The sequence below is a fragment of the Corvus brachyrhynchos genome, unplaced genomic scaffold (genome assembly GCF_000691975.1).
Source record: "Corvus brachyrhynchos isolate BGI_N302 unplaced genomic scaffold, ASM69197v1 scaffold219, whole genome shotgun sequence".
Taxonomy (NCBI): Eukaryota; Metazoa; Chordata; class Aves; order Passeriformes; family Corvidae; genus Corvus; species Corvus brachyrhynchos.
The window spans coordinates 1,165,523-1,184,694 of NW_008240034.1; the positions used below are offsets into that span (position 1 = coordinate 1,165,523).

The 19,172-nt window shown below is 51.1% G+C and overlaps 2 protein-coding genes across 7 annotated transcripts in view; one reads left to right on the forward strand and one right to left on the reverse strand.

Moving 5' to 3' along the window:
- Positions 1–387: 387 nt before the first annotated feature.
- LOC103622173 (uncharacterized protein KIAA1958 homolog) lies at positions 388–19,157 on the reverse strand. Of its 6 annotated transcripts, none has more exons than XM_017743845.1 (6): positions 18,986–19,157; positions 10,580–10,660; positions 4,819–4,903; positions 3,734–4,627; positions 3,469–3,619; positions 388–1,962 (listed from the first exon to the last, which is right to left on the reverse strand). In XM_017743845.1, exons 3-6 carry the CDS (start codon positions 4,819–4,821, stop codon positions 1,097–1,099), a joined length of 1,914 nt encoding a protein of 637 aa, XP_017599334.1. In that variant the 5' UTR covers positions 4,822–4,903; positions 10,580–10,660; positions 18,986–19,157; the 3' UTR covers positions 388–1,096. The 6 variants fall into 6 exon arrangements, with proteins under 6 accessions (XP_017599334.1, XP_017599333.1, XP_017599335.1 ...); XM_017743844.1 differs by having other exon boundaries at positions 3,469–3,628; XM_017743846.1 differs by having other exon boundaries at positions 388–1,944; positions 3,469–3,631.
- The window catches only part of PTBP1 (polypyrimidine tract binding protein 1), a 33,265-nt gene continuing 28,363 nt past the window's right edge, over positions 14,271–19,172 (forward strand). The window contains exon 1 of the mRNA XM_008641033.2: positions 14,271–14,316. Within this exon, the coding sequence (XP_008639255.2) occupies positions 14,305–14,316 (12 nt within the window). The 5' untranslated portion in view covers positions 14,271–14,304. The remainder of the gene's footprint in view (positions 14,317–19,172) is intronic.

The window sequence follows — 19,172 nt, forward strand, 5'->3', positions numbered from 1 at the left end:
GGGGCTGGCCCCGCGGCCGGGCCCCCCGGGCCCGGCGGGACCCTCGGGAGAGCTGCTCAGCCGTGCTGTCGTGGCGATGCCACCGGTGCTCCGCAGCACGAGGGGAGCCGGCAGACATCCTCCAGCACTTGAGGAGTTGTCTTTTTTAATGTCTCTTCAAACGTCCTTAAGTTACTTCTTGATGTTAAATTGGTTGAATGGGACCAATTCTGGCAAAGAGCTTGACCCCCAAGGCCTCGTTTGATACCACGGAGATGGCTCATAGGGCTTCAAAGGGCCCAAAGCTCTGTGCCACCAGGCTGTGAGCAGGGGAGACTGAGCACAGCAGGGAACAAACCAGTGTTCCAGGAAAACATCACCTGCCATTCAGACACAGACAGACAGGACTGAATTAAAGGTTCTTTTATTTGGCTCTGTCAACAATGCAACCAAAAACCTGACTGAGCTGTTAACAGGCACTAAACAGTGCTGGGGTAGCTGAGCAGAGCTGAGCACACCTTCCAGTGCCTTTGTGGAGCTGTGTTTTGCACTCCAGGGAAACCACTTACCATAAAACCTTTCAACATTGTCAGACACTTTAAACAACTTCTTAAAACAGCCACAGCTTCTTCATTCTACGAATCTTTCCTTAAGGGAAATGACCTGAACCTTGTCAGAACCATTCCTGCAAAGTTGGGTCGGCAGCATCATCGCTCTCCTTGTTGTCACTCATCCTTCCCCGCAGGTCTGTGCCCCAGGCTGAGCTGTGGGGGGTTTCAGCCCCAAAATGTGGGTGCAGCTGATGCTTCTGGCCAGGCTCTGCCACCCCCAAGCCCTCTCCATATCAGCACTGGTTGTTTGCAACAGCATTGACCCCACAGTAGAACATTAACTTGTTTAGCCAATGTGAAACTGGAGATTCTTACTAACTCACTGAATTACCAATTCCAGTAACAGAAACAACAAAAAGGAACTTCCCTGGAAGCCAAGGCGCTTCAGTGCCAAGGTGAAGCCCAGCAGAAGGATGTTTGTTCTCAACCTACACCAAATATTGCAATAGGATTCTGTTTCAGAGCAGCCTTGGAGCAGTTTAGGGGGCAAAGCTGAAGGGACACTTCTATTTCCTGGTCTTCCTTACAACTTCTTTGACTCCCTGGTTAACAACTTTCAAGATCTTATCCAGTTTGGTTTTTGTCAGTGCCTTCCTGCTGTACCACACTTTGTCCCAGACGGAGCACAGTGACTTGGGAGACAGGTAAAGAGGGTGGTTATCATTCATCATGTCCGGCGGCCTCCTCCTGGCATACTCCTTGTAACTGGCAACTGGACAGTTCTCTGGATCCTCAGGCTTGGCAAAGAGCCGTGGGGTTGGCTCCCCTTCATTTCCCTCTGGGCTCAGATCATCCTTCCACTCCAAGTATTCCACCTCTCCTTTGGTCTTCCTCAGCACCACCTGTCCCCAGCACAGCTGGTAGGTCCAATGGTGGGTACTTGCCCCAAACCCCCTAATGAGGTTGGTGAATATGAGGTGCAACAAGCCCTGAGGGTGTGTCTTGCTTAAAATTCCCTTCTTAAAAAGGTTTTTCACATCTTCATCTGTCATGTTCTCCACAACACTCCACATTTCCTCCTTCTCCTTTTGGAACAGGTACCAATGCTTTAATTTCCAGGCTTCCTGAGAGGCCTTGAACTCTACCCCTTTCAACATGTTGTACTTGTAATTGTGGTCCTTGAGGTACCGGTCGATGCTGCGCTGGAAGAAGCTTAGGGAATTGGAAGAAAAATCCATGCCATTCTGTCTCTTGGTGGAGCTGAAGAATGAGACCAGGTAGCGGTCGAGGTCTGCAGGAGGCAGCGTGTGGATCTTGCGCGTCTCAGAGGGGTGGTGCAACTTCAGCCACTCTTCAAACACTTTTATGTCCCCCAGGGTATAGTTTCTCTTTTTCTCCTGATTCTTCAGCACATCTAAAAGACAAGACACGGCTTTGTGGACAGCAAGAGCCCACAAAGATCAGTAAAACATGAGGAGATGCACCTGCCTTTGGGAAACCATTCAGAAAGGACAGGATTCTCCCTAATCCCCTCCCCTAAAATTGTTGGTCATATCTGTGTTCTCCACAAGCCAGCACCACCCAACCGTGCCCAACTCTCCAGGGAAAGTCAGGCTCCTTCCTGCTCCCTCTTCCTTGGCAGCTGGCCCTGCTCACTGCCACAGGGAAATTTCCCTCTTAATGTGAAATAACAGCATGAACCAAAGTTTGGGGTGGACGGTGAGGGAGAACAAACAGGTGAGTAGAAGTGTACTATGATTTTGTTTAAAGGATTGCCAGGATTCCAGTTGGGCTCTCTCTCAAGTTGTCATGGCAATACCACATCTACCTAGTTCGATGTAGCATGAGAAATGAATTCTTTGGATTGCTGGAAAGCTCCATCTGCTTGCCTGTGACTCGTCCAGGGCTGAGGAGGGGGAGATGGAAAAGGGCTCACAAGCCAACACCTAGAGATTCCCCTTTTTGCACCCAGGTTCTTTTGTACAGGCTTAGTTGTCATCCTGAAAGATTGATCCCTGTCCCACTGGTTTGGGGTTTTGGCCTGTTTTGTACTGACTGCTCCTGGTGCAGAGAGGAACAGCTCATGAATCCGTAATGCTGAGGCCTCCTCTGAGCCATGAGCCAGTTACCTTGGCAGTAACAGCTACTACACAGATATTCCCAGAAGAATTCCCAGTCCCTTCAGAGGACACATGATGTCAGTCATGAAAATAGTAAAATACTGCTCCCAAACCCCAACTGTGGCAGTTTGTGTGGTTATGGCTCCACAAGGAACAACAACCCCATAGCCTTTCCAGGACCAGCACTGGTGCTGTAAGCACATTCCAGGCAGACCCCAAACGCTCCCTCTGCAACCTCTGCCCTTTCCAAGGATGTGCCCAGGCCCCTGTGCTTCAGGACAGCACATAGGAAAACCTTCATTCTTGTAAGGACTAAAGCAGTGTGTGGAGTTCTGCATTTTCCATGCAGGACTGACGCTCTGCTGCCACTGCCAGCACTAGGAGGTTTTACCACTGACTTTGGTGCAGCCAAATTTCTCTGCATTACTTCTTGTTTCTTTCTCTTGAGACCTGAGTTCACCTCTCTGGCTCCAGTTTCCCACAGGGACTCTCTCAAGTACAGCCAACATACTGTGTGGGGATACTGGGTAAAATGGAAGACCAAAGTATTCAAACTTGTTTGGGCTGGGGCACAGCCAAGAACACATTTGGGCACCACAGATAAGGGCATTCCCTACCGAAGTACCAATTCCTTTAGGCAGGGAGCTTTGTAGTCCCCTTGAGCAGAAACAGGAGTGCCCTAAATCCAAGAGATTTACTTAGATGCTGCAGTACAGATCTTGGCAGTGATGTGAACTCACCCTCCTTGGATATTTTGGGAAAGTGATTAATAGAACACCCCCACACCCCTGCAGACACAGAACTCCAGGCTGTCTTACCTCTGTTTGAGGCTCCAGGTGGATTGCTGTCTAGACTCTGGAAGGCTGAAGAACAAGGTATCTGCCCGGATCCTGATGTCTCACTGTCCTCATTCACGTTCTCAGCACCATCCCAGCTGGAGCTTGGTGTGCCACACTCTGGAGAGCTCAGCTGGAGATGCTGCTGAACATCAGCAATGGCTTGGAACTCAAATATCACTGAGGGCTGTGCCTCAAGCTGGGCCCTGGCTTTGGTGCTGCGGACTGGAAGGGATTTGAAACATACCTTTGGTGCTGCTGATGCTGGGAGGCTCCTTGCTCTGGAAGTTTCAGCTGTGGGCCCTGTAGCAGTGAAAGGACCCAGCCTCAGGACGTTCCTGCTCGGGTCTTCTGGGTCGCTGACAGGAGCCTGCAGAATGTAGGCACGGGTTAGGGGTGGCCTTGCTGTGGGGGCAGAGGCAGCTTTTTGGGGGTCTGTTGGCTGGTGCAATGCCGTATTCTGGCAGTGGAGCATCTGCAACTCCTCAGCAGACGGCTCTGACACATTATCCTGGCTGATTCTGTCTCCCTGGTTGTCTTCATCTGCCTCATGCTGCTCTTCATCAGCGATGATCTGTAAGTCTTCATCACTTTCTGACTTCAGGTCCTGTTCACCAGTTTGGACTATACCACCAGACACTGTGAAGTTCCGCTCTGCTGCAGAGTACAATGTTATGGGTTTCCTGGTATTTTGACTCCCCCTGGGCTCATTATTCCTTGTGTAGGTGCTGTCAGCTGTCTGCTCACTGAACCCTTGGGATCTGCCACATGACCCTCTGCTCCCAGAATCTGCTTGACCTATCTCAAAAGATAATGGGGTCAGCTTGAGCCTCTTTTCCTCAAAGCTACCTTCCCTTGTCAAAGACTCAGAAGACAGGAACCTCTTTATCTTTCCTACAGCCTCAGTCTCTTCTTCACCTCTGTCACATAACTTTCCATAGTGCCAGTGATAGGCGTGTCCGACTCTGCACATCCAAAGCAGAGCGTTGCCATTGCTCAGGGGACCCGTGTTATGCACAAATTCCAGGGCTGGGATCTGGTTGCATATGGTCCCGTGACTGTGTGCCCAGATCACAAGTTTGGAGAGATCTGCTTGAAGGGAACTGGCACTGCTGCACTCTCCATCACTGGCGCTCTTGCTCTGTAAAGGTGTGTTGGAGAGAACATGAGTGAGAGAGGATGTGCAGACAAGAGCAGTCCTGGGGCTGTTTCTGTCCCTCCCCAACAGTGCAATAATTGTAGACCAGCAATTTCATCTCAGGATTCTTTTTAAAAATCAATTTGTTCATTCTTTCTGTCTGTGCTATCATTTATGCCATAACAGACACTCACCATGCTGCTGCTTTCTGTCTCACTGAGCCTTCTCTCAGGTGGAGATCAGTAAGTGACTCTTTGAATGGCCTTTCTCTCTCAGAACCTGAAATGATCATCACATGTGTGTGCTATATACATGGATGTGTGTATATGGATATATATGTATATAAAACCCTGACCAGAAGATGCAACTGAATTTCTCCATGCTCAGCCCACTGCAGGTCTGTGCCCTCCCTGGGCTGAGCTCCCACTGTGCTCCCAGGAACTCTACACACAAAACCTGACTGGGGTAAATATTTGCAGGATCAGCCTCTGCAACACCAACGAAACGGAAACTAAATATAAACACTGAAAATAGAATTTTACAAACTGAACTCTGCAAGCTATTCCTTCAGCACTCCGTGGTTGGCAAGCTCTGTGTCTCCAAGTGCTGATCTGCAGAGAGAGAACCAGAAATAGTGAGGCTGGTTCAGCCTGACATTCTCTGACTTTGCAAGCAGTAGCAAGAGGCAGTTTCCCAACTGAAGAACTTGCACATGCAACTCGTATTTGTATTAGAGACTAAATCTGAAATTCTCCCATCTGTTTGGAAGGCTCCATGCAGCAGCCTGGAAGTCAACCCTGTTTCTGTGTCACAGGGAACATGTAATGTGCCCTCAGCACCATGGCAGCCCTGTGTGGCCATTGCCAACACCGTGCGTTCGCATCTCGGTCCATGATTAATTAAAAGCTTTGCAATTAGTGGTGGTAAAAGAAGCAAGGCTGAAAATGCTGGACACGGGGACCTTGTCTAAAGTGGTTCTTTGAGCAGTTCTTTTGAGCATTTCTGGCCTAAACGGGACACAGCTCTCGGGGAGAACAGGCCCTGGCTGGCAGTCAGTGAGCACACGCTGCGCAGGTACGGGAGCTCCAGCCCCAGGGCTCCTGCTCTCCCAGCGAGATGGGGAACACGGGAGAAGCCCATCCCAGCTGACAGCTGTAGGGCTGCTCTGTAACCCCTGAACACGGTGCTTGTCCGCAGGGATTTATCTCAGGAGTGTGGTAGTTAGACTGAGGGTTAAGCCAGCAGCACAGGGGCAGGAACGGCTGTGCCGCAGAAGTGCTGGCCCCAGGCAGAAGCTGTGCCCGGTGCCCTTGGTGTCCAGTGAGCTCAGTGCCCACCCAGCACCAGCCCAACACACCGGCTCTCCTGTCCAAAGAGAACAGGTCACACCTCTCGCAGGTGCCAGCCGACAGGGAATGACAGGGAAGCACAAGAACTGCTCCCTTTGGGGTGAGCCTGCAGCACAGCAGCACAGCTCCCTTCTGCACTTAGGCTCCATCAATCCATATGTTCCTTCCTAATGATAGCACAGATAATTTTAGCCTGAGTGCTTGGCTGTTGCATGTGCCAGCGTGTGGAATGTGCAAAGGCAGGGTTTACTGAGAATTTTTTACCGAAATCCGCTGCTGCTTTAACAAAAAGTCAGACAATAAAAGCCTTTTTGGAAGCAGCAAATGCAATCTGAGCTCCTGATGTTAATCAAGGCCTTGTATGGGATCTACTGTTCCCGTGAGCTCACTCCTGATGAATCCCAGCAAACAGGGTGGGGAGTCACCTCCAGTGGCCATTTCAGCTGCCCTGACCCCTCACAGAAACAGGCTCTGCCCAAGCTTCTCCCCAGAGATGTTTGACCTGTTCCCACCTCCCCAGGCCAGGCAGCTCACAGCCTGCTCCTGCTAAGCCCCTACAAGATGAACATAAACTTGGGGGAGAACCATTTTCCCTCCTGAAGTAAAAGAGAGTTTTATCTTCGAGTTCAGTCCATGCAATTCCCCGAAAGGGCTGAGCCACTCAGACAGACTCAAAGGAACTTCCATGCCAACAATCTGGTGCCTTCAGTCAGTGTGGGAAAAGGTAACAGGAACGGAAGCTCCACATGGTCGTAAGGCCACAAAATTACTGACTTGGCAGATGAACATCTTGATCCCTATCACAGGCCTCTGCAAATGGAATGCTTTTATCTCTCCTTATCTCCAGGCACATGTCTTCCTCTTCCTGATCTCTTGGAAAAAAAAGCCTTTTTTTTCTCTTGCTATTTAGTTCCCAGCACAGGCTCTGGTGTTCAGCTACAGACCCTTCAGCCTGCTGTGGCCCTCAGACTTCCAGCAGCTGAGATTTTGCTAAAGAAATGGCAAATGGAATCAGCCTGGATTCACAGTCACAGCTGAATGAGAAAAATGACCACTGTCCTTCCCCCAAAGGCTGAACTGGCACATGTGTCTTCCCTTTGAATAATAAAAATCCATCTTGATCGTTTCCACAGTTTTTACCTGCTTTCAACCACCCTGGGATCCCTGTGGGGAGAATTCTGGGCTTGGAGTTTGGGGCTGAGGTTTATTTTGGAGCCTTGTGCCTGATTCAAGTGTCTGTGTGGCTGGGAGTGATGTTGTGGGTTAATCCTCTTTCCAGGAGAAGCTCCCATCTGATAATGGACACTGTGTACAGGACCCACACCTTTCTGCAGGAAAACAGGACATTCCAGAGCTGTACAGTAAAGGATTTAATTTTTTTTTAACCCATAGGGAATTCAGTCTACTGCTAAAACCTATAGTTAGGTGAATTCAGGCTCACTTATGGGAAAAAAAAAAAAAGTGGTTTTTTTTTTTTTTTTTAAATCTACAAAGTTTGGCTTTCTCAGGGCCCACTCCACACAGCTTTCCAGGCCTCATTGTTGTGGGCACTGATTTCACCTCTGTATTCCAGAAAATGTGGCCAAGTAATTTCACAGGAGTCCCCAGCACTTCAGGGGAGACTGAACTTTGGGCTGACTGAAACACGGAAATGCTTTTTCTGTTTTAAGACTTTATGTGTGTCCTTTGAGTCCTTGGGGGGAGGGGAGGGAAGCCAACTCAGCACTTTCTGAGATTTATCCTCCTGTAAGGTCTGTCAGACAGTCACCTGAGAGTATCACCACTGGGATGTTCCTCTCTCCCCCTCCCAGGTGTGCTGAAGGCCTGAACCCATAAAACAGACACAGCCTTGTGCAAACAGTAGCACTACATAAAGACACTAATTTCGAGGCACTAAAAGCTCTTTGCCCCCTCTGTCCTTGTCCCATTGCCCTGTGACAGCCCTGGCTGGTTCCTCTCACGGGCTCCAACGCCTGTTTTGCAGATTAGAACCTGGGACACGCACGGAGCCAGAGAATTGGAGAGCACTGGCTTCCCTGCTCCAGATAAGACAGTGCAGGAAACTGCAACAATCCTGGTAGGAAAACAACAGGATACAGAACAGCTGTGCTTAAACTTGACTCCTGCCCCCTTCCCAGCTCCCTTGGGAAACCCTCCCTGGAGGTGAGGGGACCTGGGACAGTCCCCAAACACACACGTGGGGCATTGCCAGAGCATGGGGGCATTGCCGGGGCCGTGTCAGGGCAGGAAAGGCTGAAGCTGCACTCAAACACATCTGGCTGCAGGATGGGAGCTGAGTGGAGCAGCTGCAGCTCATGGCTGCCAGAAATCATGGAGCTTGTCCCACCCTCCTTAGCAGGAGCCTGGGGGGTGGATCCATCATTTCCTAGCACATCGGTTTTCCTGCTCTCTGCAATGTTTGTTTCCCTCCTCATCTGCCCTGTACAAAAATCTTCTGAGCACCTCTTCAGCTCTCTTCCTGCTTCCCCACATCCTTCCACCAACCTCTCCTGACCTGCTTGCAGAAATACAATTCCCAGGATACATCCTGTACTTGCTACAGGGCACCATGCCTCCATTTTGAGAGATGCTCCCAGAAAATCCCACCCGGCGTGTCTGCGGAGGGCAGGATCTGTCTGCAGGCACTGGCTCCGAGTGGGAGACAGACCCTGCTGGAAAACACTGGCCTCCTGCACCACATTCCTTAAACAAGAGCTGTTTTGTTCCAAGACTCAGACACCACTTTTTCCCCGAGTTCTAATTATCTCTGCTCCTGAGGGGCTGCGTTCCAGAGCCGCTGGCCTGGGATGTGACTGTGAGCACTAAATCAAGGCCTCTGAAAAGTGCTAATAAAAGCCATGGGCAGCTGGCACTGCCAGGGCCACCAAACAGGGATCAGCCACCAAACCAGCCTGAGTAAAGGAAAAAATTCATCGGAAACCATGAAGTTCTATAAATAGGAGCTCATGTTGTATTTCCCAGGAGGAAGCTGGAAAGCTGAAATCAGCGATGGGCAAATCTGTGACCTGGGCAGGAAATGCTGCAACGTCACTAACACAGTGTCAAGGTGCAGTCCGGGGGCACCTCACACCTGTGCCAGTGCCCCAGGGACATCTGGCTGGACTGTCCCCACGATTCCATGTGCAAGCTGTGACAGATAAGCACGGAGACGTTACCGGCACAGCCCAGCCGCGGGGATTGACCGTGTCCCCCACCGCTGTTTGTGTGACAGTGGTCTGTCCCCTCACCCTGGGCACGAGCTACCGGGGTCCAGAAGGCCAGTGCAGGAGCATCGCTGGTTCACTCGCTGTTCTCGGGGTTCGTCCCCAAGTGCCGGGCATGGGGTGGCTCCGGTACCTCCCGCTGCACGAGCACCTTTGGCCCGCCCGGTTCTGCCGCGTTTGAGCGCGCCGGGCTCCCGAATCACCCGGGAACGACGTGGGACGGGCACCCTTTTGTTCGTGCTCCCCCGCGCCCGGAGCCGCCCGGTACCGGCAGGGGGCGCTCGGCCCCCGGTGCTCGCCCCGGCCGCGCCGGTCCCGGTCCCTCCGGGAACCGCAGCACCGCAGCCAGGCCCGCACCGGTGCGGCAGGGCGGGGAGAAGGGAGTCCCTGGGCCGGGCTCGGTCGGTGCTGCTCTGCCAGTACCAAACAGCCAAAGCGAACAGCTGGCGCTTGGCGAGGGAAGGGCGCAAATCCTGTTTGATTTGTCAGGGCGTTTATCGCCGTTTTTTTACATTTCTGAGCAGCCTTTTAAAGTTTGACTAAAATCATCGTGTGCTACAAGGTGTTTCTTCAACCATCTGCTAAACTGAACCGAAGCAATCTAACCCAACCCAACCCAACCCCACCCATCAGTGCTGGGAGCAGGACACAGCACCCAGCTGTGTTTCACCTCTGTTTTGGGGCCTGGCACCCACCCCTCTCTGAGCTGAGCTAGACCCTGTCCCCTGTTGTCCCACCTGCCCGCAGACCAGAGCTCACGTGTTTCCCCAGCACGCTCTGGCTGGAGTGTGGCAGCAATTTGTTATTAAATAGTGATTGTGGTGAATCTGTGACTTGTAATTAAATGTAATTGTTCAAAATGGGACATCGTAACCTAGTTCTTTTACAATACAGACCATCTTTAGCAACTGACACCTCAGCTCCTTCCTACTCCTGTCTAAAGGCCCTGAAATCGAGGTGATTCAGCCTGGGGATGCAGGACTCAGTCTCACCAGCACTAGCTAACACTGCACTGCTGCACCCCAGGTGTTTACGGAGATTTGCTGGGATGTGATGGGAAATGGCTCCTGGAAAAAACATTTTGTTGGTAACCACGTACCTTGCAGGGGAGGGGAAGCTCCTGGGCTGTGGGATGGCTTGTTTCCAGTCCCTGATGGCTCTCTGGCATGGGGAGCACAGAAGGAACCCCAAGTTCTTGTCCCTCACAAAACATCCCCCTGAGCAGCACCCCAGGATTTTGGCCACAGGCAAATGCATTGCTTTATGCTCCCTAGTGATGCCATGGGACACCTGTAAGACTTGCAGGCTCCCACCTTTGGAGCCTTGGCTCCTGCTCAATTTTCTACTCTGTCCTTGTTTTGACGTGCCACTGTGTCCCTTACCTGCTCCAAGGTCAGGCAGGCAGCCTCCCACAGAGCACAGCACTGCCCAAGGACAGGATCTCATCCAAGGCACAGGGCAGCCTAGGAGAGAGGGAAGAGAGGTGTTAGTTAGGAAAGAGAACTCCAAGCAACCTGCCAATCCCTTGCGTGGGATGGAAGCAATAAGCAAAGCTCTCTGCCCTGAGAACTGAGAGCCCTCAGCTTTGCTGGGCTCTGAGTGGCTGCCTGGGGCAGCAGCCAGGACCAGCAGGATCTGGAGAGTGGCTCCCCATTGCTGTCTGCCACTCCTTGAGAGCAGAGCTGAGAGCCCTAGGGATGAAAACCCCACAGCTGGATGATTCTTTGGGCAAGAAACTCACACTCTGGCCTTGGATCTGGGAGAGCTGCAGCTGTAACACCCTGCCCAGAGTGGGAGGAGGAGCAAACCAGGCAACTCCGCTCTACAGATTCCAGAGAAACCAGAGCCAATGGGTGGTTTGGATCTGGAGTCCTCAGCTGAAACTGCCCCTGAGGGAAGGATTCTGAGAACTGACTTACACCTGCTGCAGAAGGAACTTGTCATCTTGCAGGATGGAACGAAGTATTTCTCAATAAATAAAGTATTGTCATGTATTTTTTGAGCCCTGAAAATGTATCTGAACTGCCCCTTGGAGGGAACTTAGCTCCACAGGGAGAGTGTGTGAGCTCATGCAAATGCTCCTCTGGCTGAAGGTGCAGACAGTACTTGCACAGGAGGGAACCAGGAGTGATGCATCCCCAACTTCCAAACCTGCTGCCAGGCAGTGGGAGTCTCTTCTGGGCTGTGGTGATGCTGGTTTTACCTAAAACCAGGAATGCAGTGCTGTGGTGCAGAGCAGGGAGCTCTGTAGTTCTGCACACAAGGAGCCCCTGTGCCTGTGTTTTGGGGATGCTGGGGCCCCATGAGGCACCCCTTGCATGGGCTCGGGTCATCGCCCACCACATTCACTGCCCTGGTATCGGAGAGCTCACCAATTAAATATTAAAAACTTCTAAAGGATATTGGGTTTCTTTTGTTCCTTTGGCATCGCCAATGTTCTCAGTTCTCCCTGACTTCAGATGCTGCATGTTCCTGCCTTCATGTTCTTTTAGTGCTTAATTTCATACTTCCTTTCCCTCCTGTCTGTCACAGGGAGCACCTGCTGTACAATCCAGACCAGGAGATGGCATTTAGGGAGCAGATTCCTCACCCAGATCCCAGTCTACAGTCAAACCACCAATTCCAGCGTTCTGTGCACAGGCCGTAGTGTGTCCTCATACACTTCCACCCAGTTGATGCAGAGTGCTTTGGCTTTGAGTCTGGAATCAGAATGTGAGATTCCTGAACGCTTTCACCATCTGAAGCACAAGCAAACCTTCACACCACGAAAGCAAAAGCCCCTCAGTCATAGAGCAAGGATTCCCTGAACTGTTCCACTGCACAACATCCTTCAGGAACATACGGGCCGGCAACCACGAGATGTCCACAGCATAACTGCAGCACTGACAAACCAATTGAGCCTCAGCAGCTGCCGCTGGGGAGGTTTTATTCATCCCCAGCACTGCCTTTTAAACTTAAGTGCCACTGAACAAACACATCTTTGATCCAAGCAGGAAATAATTTGGAGCTTTGTGTTTAATAGAGCTGCAGCCCTGGGGAAATGATGCCATTCTTGGCCGGGATGACAATGGGGCTCACGGCAGGCACAGAGCATGGCTGTCCCCATCCTCTCCGAGCCAGCTGTGTTTGGACACCTTTGTTCTTGACTCAGTGTGGAAACAAGCTGCACGGGGGCCAAGGCTCCTGAGCTGCCATGTGTGGCACCAACACAGGATTTGGGGAGGGGGGGAGCAGGATTTGGGCAATCCCTCCTGTCCTCTTGCTCCTTCTGCCTTTGGAGTCTCTCATGTCCCCCTCAGCTCCAGGGGACCCACAGTATGGATTAGGGGGCTGCAGACACAATCATGGAAGAACACGTGGGCAGTACTGGGCTGTATGCACCTGTGTGATCCATGTGCCCGAGGTGGGGGCACACACACCTGTGTGATCTGTGTGCCCAGGGGGCACACACCTGTGTGCTTCCGTGGGCTTTGGGGGCCACACACACCTGTGTGATCTGGGTGCCTTGGGGGCACCCTCCCCGCCCCCTCTTTATACCGTGGACACCTCTTCAAATGTTGCTGCAATTTCTAGCAGTAAAATCCTGTGCTCAGAGCAGGGATCGAGCAGCAGGCAGGCTCCACACCGGAGGGAGCATCCCTAGGCGCTCTGCAGGTGCCTGTCTCTCTGTCAGGGCCCTTTTTCATTTAAATAACCTGTGCTCAGACTGTGACATTCCCCTGTCTGGAGTCATCTGGCATCTGTGCCATATCCATTAGAATGGTAGATGCAACAGGAGACACCTGAGGACAGAGGGGCAGAGCTAAGGTTTCAGGAACAATCCCAGAGCCTGGCAGGTGAGCGATGGAGATGGTGCAGCAATAATGCATGAGCTGCGCCTGCCTGCCCTCGGCCCTGCGGCACTGCTCGTCTGGGAGCTGCTGTTCCAGTTCCCTCTGAGCTCCACCACAGTGCCACCCGCACTGCTGGGAGAACCAGTACAGCACAGCGGCCCAGTAACGGACTGGGAACGCCAGGTGATGGTGGGCTGGGAGAGAAGCAGATCCGGGGGCCTGAGTACTCTCAGAGTCCTGCAGAGCCCCCCCAGGTTCCAGCTCTGGACATTGCTGCTGAGCCAGCAAGCCCCCTCGAGGGGCTGATAAGGCACTATACTCAGGGAGTCACAAAACCAAATCATTGTAAGGAAGTGAAGGAGCTTTCCAGACCATTGCTGGGCACAGGAAAGCAAGAGAATGGCAGTCAGCTCTCCCTGCAAACCAACCCCTGACTAAAGCAAGAAGGAAATGCAGAGCTGGAGCTATGGACAGAACAGAAATGGTGTTTACTTCCCTTCCCTGGGATGGCGGGAGATGTGCTTGGAAGGAGGGTTGTTTGTATAAATAAATGTTCATTCTTGGCAGTGGAATGCAAACTATGCTGAGGGGCTGGAACCAGGCACTCGGGAAAGCTGAGGCCAGAGCAAGGGAGAGACGGAGTGAGGCTGCAGAGAGGAAATTCACATTCATTTTTAGCAACTTGGAGAGTTTCTCAAGCCTGCTTGACATTTTTAATTATGCTGATGCAGAGCCCATTTCAAGGACAAAAAAAGTCAGGATTGCAGGTTAAACAATTAGGAAATTTCACACCAGACAGTGAGGAGCACTGTTGCCTGGGGGTCTGGAGACTCTCTGAAACACGGGATCATCTTTCAGCCTTTCTAGACAGACGGAATTTGAATGTCTTGCAGAATCCTCACCCAGGTCAGGAACTCAAGAGCGTGGCCCTGTAAACCTCTCCTGATGGTATTTTCTGCAATCACATGGCAGGCAGGAAAGATGAGCCTGAGCCACTGCTCTTTGTCCAGGCTTTCCTGCAAGGTTTCTGGAAGGGCAGGAAACCATCCTGCAATGTGGCATCGACTGTGTCAGAATCTGTAACTTTACAGTGGGAAACACTGCAATTTCTCGTGGAGAGTGAGCTCAGCTCGGTGGTGTCACATCACAGAGTCAGGGCCTGTCTGTTTTCCATGCTCAGAAAGTGTTGCATTGTGACCTCAGGGTCTCACTTTCCCTGTGTATTTGTGGAAAAGAACTTTACCTGCCTGCTCACCCACCGTCCTTTCTGAAGAATGTGCAAGGACCTGTCCCTACATTTCAGTTTGGGTGTCAGGGGCCACAGCTGTGGCACTGGAAGGGCAGGAATTGCCTGTTTGTGTTGAGCAGAGATGTCAGCCCCCTGCTCAGAGTCCAGTGCATGAGCCGGCACCGGGCTGGGGACAGCGGAATGGAATTGGAACCCACCTTCTCTTTGAGAGAATGGAAAGTCACAGGGAGGTATCCAGCTTTGGTCATGAATAAATCATTACAGGTATGAATTATTCAGGGCTCAGCCCTCCACATGTGCCAGCAGCATCTCTACTGTGCGGGGTTTCTTCCCCAACACTCCAGGTCTATGGTAGGCTGATGAGTCCAAGTATTCAAATAAGATTAAAATAATTTAAAATCTATCAGTAAAAAGCTTCTTGAAAGTGCTGCGACACCTCAGGCTGACATTCCAATGGTCAGGCAATGTCTGAGCTCCATAAGCTGTCCCCAAGTTAGTCACAGCATGGGATGGGAATAAGAAGTGGCTCAGGAAACTGGGAGCACAGGTTGGAGAACTGGAATGATGGGCATAGAATCAATACAGGAACCAACGCAGCCTTCTGATAACCTCTGTCTAACACAAACACAGGTGTTATCTGGATTTCTCAAATGCCAATAAGCAATTTTGGTAGCACTTGGGGGATCAATCAAAATTTCTGGCTTTGACCTGTGCTGTGAGATCAGTGGCTTTGCCTTGTGGTGCTTTTTTAAAATCCTGTTTATTATGAGCTGAAATGGGTTGAATGAAGACCTGGTTTGCAGTGACTGGAAGGATGGCACTGTTAAAGCTGGTTAGAGTGATCACTGTTAGAGTGATGATTTTAATGTCAGAGCCCAAATCACTGAGCCTGGGGCCCAGGAGAGCAGGGGCAGCCACGAGCCCCAGCTGCTGCCAGGTGATTTCTGGGGAAGAGCAGCAGCTCTGGGATGAGTTGCAGGGGGTATAATCAGACCACAGATTAATCAAACCACAGATTACGCAAACCATAGCCTAATCTTCACCATTCCAGCCCCGACTAGGAGGGAGAAAAGTCCTGTGTTGAACAGCCAGGAAATGGCTGGTTCGTCCCGCACAGGAAATGAGTCACCCCAGAGCATCGGGAGGAGCTGTGGGGACAGGGAAGTGCTGAAATAACATGGACGGGGAATAGCAGAAATACAGAAGTCTCTTGTGTCGTGGATTAAAAAGAAGGAAAGATGTAAAACGTGAGCTCTTGTGATTCTACTTCAAATTTGAAGTTCATGTAGGTGCTCGCAGCATGAAATACCCGTAGAAGGGGAACTCGGAGTGTGCGATGGCAACACAAACCATGCCCACGTGCAGCTCTCCTGCCTTGCAGAGTGTCCCTCACCTGCTCAGCTCTGGCCCTGCACAGGAAGCCTCACGTCACTGTGGTGGCAGAGCTCCAGTCAGGGAGCCCATACACAGGTTAGGAATCACAGAATCATGGAGTTATTCCCCCTTGTCCAGACCCTTGTAAAAAATCAGTCTCCAAAAACATTTCTTTTTATTATTGACAGCACATTAAGCCCAATTCCAAACCCATTTATTTATCAGCTACCAACCAGAACATTCTTTGATAGTACTGCATGCTGCCAAACTCTCGTGGATCAATGGAAGAAACACTCCCCTCACTCATGTCCTGCTTGGAAAGCCACGTCTGGGCAGGTATGAGCTGCACCCCTTCCAGATGCTGGAACAAACACAGCCAGCTCTCCCACTCCTTCTCCTCCAGCCACCCCAGCTGCAGAGGCACTTTGGGTCCCTCTCCTGGTTCCTTCCCTCAGGTATGAGGAGGGGAGGCCGTGGGTCAGAGCTGGACGTGTCTGCTGGACTGACAAACCCTGCAGGGATTCTGCTCCTGCTCGGATTCCGCTCCTGCTCTGCCCGCCCCTCACTAACCATTCCCAGAGCGGTGATGTGGCATCGTGAACGATGCACAGAAGAATGTTCTGGCACCATGAGATGCTGCTGAAGCTGCCAATACACTTTGAAATAAAAACGCCGTGTTCGCTGAGAGGGGCTGAAAATAAATAAAAGCCACAGAGAGAAGCAGAAGGATTGGAGACACCCCCTGCTCCCTGTTTTTTTTGGGATTCAGTGGTAGCACAGTTATCTGTGCGAGTTCCCTGGTTTAGGGCCTTGCTGGGAATAATGGGGCAGGAGAGGAACTTCCAGGAAAACAATTGTCACTGACAGCAGTATCCAGGATGCACCGGTCTACTCAGGGGTTTGGGCTCCTGAATTATGCCCTGTTTAGGAGGGTTCTGGTTTTCAAACCGCTGACAGAAACGTTGGGTGGAAGAGGAAGGAGAAGGGGAAGAGTTTTGCCAGTTTGTGAAGGACACGGTTGCGAAGAGAAGTGTCCGTGACCCCACACGAGCTGTGGAGCTGTGTAACAATACAAAGGGAAAAGGCAGGAAAGGGTCCGTTTTGTTTCAGAGAGTTTTTCTTCCCTGCTGGTGAATTAAATGCCAAGAGATAACACATGCAGGAAGGGCTCAAAAAGGGAACAAGCTGGGTGTGCCCCAGAGCCCTTCCCGGCCAGAGGAACCAGTGCCAGAACCAGGGTGGGACGTGGGACGTTGCTTGCTGTAGGATCATACAAAAGAAGCTGATTCATTTTTTTCCCTTTGCCCTCCTCTTTTTTTTTTCATATCGTTATTTTCATCTGGGTTTGTTTTTCAAAACAAACACAAGGACACATAGGGGCTGGTCCTGCTCCCTGCTGGGTTTTCATTTCAAGTGTAATCTTGTTCTTAAAAGCATTTTCCCCTTTGGCCCAGAGAAAACCACAACAGTGTCACTGGTCACTTGTAGTCCCATAATACCTGAGCAGATGCCATCTAAAAAATTCTGTTCCTATTGCAGGAAAATGGCTGATAAAATGTTGCACAATCATCATTACTGCAAGAACTGTGGAAAATCAGGGTGAGCTTGCACAAACCTTGAAGAGCCTTTTAAGTCAGACCACACCTGCAAAGGAAAGGCCTTTGGAAATTGGGAATCCTGTGGTGGCATTCACCTTTGTTTGCTCTGCCAAAGATACCTGAAAAGCACCTGGGATACCTGCACATGCCGTATACTCATGTCAGCAACCACTAGACAATCAGACCCCGTCCTGGCCTGTGATCTGTGCCGAGTGTTAATGAATGTTTTCAGTCTTTGTGGGGTGTTCAGAGTACTCTTCTTTAGGGTACAGAAATACCCTGTATTAAAAAAAAAAAAAAAAAAAGATTCTGTCTCCACAGCATCCTCTACCATCAAGGGATTCCTTACTTTGGGAAGAAACACCTCCACGGGAAATACACCTTAAACCAGCCACAGTTCAAGGGAGTGCAGGGAGCTTGTGCTGGCAGTTAAATTCCTGCTCTCTTTGATCACATCACTTTATCTCTCTGGCTCTCAGCTACAGTGGACCCATAATCCCATCATTTTCCCATTCTTTGCCTCATTGAAGTTGTAAGTCTCTTATCTGAGGCAGCAGCTGAGCCTTTCATATGCAGGACACAGTAAATAACGTGGTTTCAGATAGGTCTAGTTCCCTTCAGCAATAGGTCAGAACACACTTTTCCTTGGTTTTAAACTCCAGAGGGGCCAAACTGGAAACCCAGTAAGCCAAAGATTTGGGGAATCAGAGCTCCCAGCTTCTGGAAAGATCCAAGGCAAAGGGAAGCTCCTGCATTTCACAGAGGGTGAGAAGAGTGAGGCAGGTAGGTGATGTTTGATCCTAGCCACTGAAACCCCTGAGCACTGCCTCAGTGAGAAATGAGGGCTCTGGCTAGAGGACCTGGCACAGGAACAAGGTTTTTGGAGAAAACAGACCATTTCACTTCTAACTTTTTCTCTTCCCTACTCACGTGTCAAGTGTGCGCTTGAGAGAGACACGAGAATTCAAAATGCATGTCTGTACCTGCCAGAGTTACCTGACACAAAGCAGAAACACTGTCCAGGGATAACACTCCAAATTTCCTTTGCACTCTTATTTTTAAAATAATTTTCTGAGCCCTCCCATACACAGCTGTGTCACAGCCCAGGTGTTTTACAAGTGCTGCCAAAGCAGAGGTGCTCTGGCAGAACTGCCAAACACTCTCACAGAAAAGCCCTGGGTGGGAGGGTTGGCAGGGCACAGGAGCCTGGCTGAGGACAGAGCTAGAAATTAGCTAGAAACTGTCCAGTTAATCCCCGTGGGGTACGGCAAGTGAGGCTCAGAAAACGGGCACTTGACACCGGAATCCCCAGCGAGCAAAAACTGCCTGTATTTAAACAGAGTGTTTCATCCATGGCAGCAGTCGCTCCATGGAGCAGTGGTGGGGAGGATCCAGCTGTGCCCGAGGGTCGGGGTTGGGGACAGACCCCCACACTTGTCCCGGTCACCCTGCGGGAGCCACGAAGAGATCTCACACAAAGCCATCGCAGTCGGTTGAAATTAACCAGAGGTGGCCCAGCACTGGCAAAGCAAGTCCTCCAGAGGTTTAACAAGCGCCGAATCACTGGAATATACATGAATCCCTGCAAAAGTGGGGCCTACAGGCAATGACCGACATTAAGAGTGAGACAAGCCGATCTAATTCCGCACTGAAGTGCCCCTAATGGGCCATAGGGCTGGGCAGCACAGTGTCACAACGGTACCTGAGGCTCGGCAGGTACGTTTACCGTCTTACCTCACAGGATCTATCTCTCTCTCTCTCTCAACCTCTGGTAATCTTTATCCTGAAGACATTAACTCCGTCCTCTACCTTAAACAAGCCCCTGCGCCCTACGCGACCCCTGAGAGGCAGCACAGGCGGACGCGCCTCACCCGGGATGGCGGCGGCGCGCGGCTTCCCTGCCCGCCCCCAACATGGCGGC

Excerpts from the sequence above, each read along its gene's own strand:
- LOC103622173 (XM_017743841.1), bottom strand. Across the intron at positions 3,632-3,733 it reads CAGCATCAGCAGCACCAAAG|CAGCATCTCCAGCTGAGCTC; the intron begins GTATGTTTCAAA and ends GCTGATGTTCAG. Across the intron at positions 1,963-3,468 it reads ACCTGGAGCCTCAAACAGAG|CCGTGTCTTGTCTTTTAGAT; the intron begins GTAAGACAGCCT and ends CTGTCCACAAAG.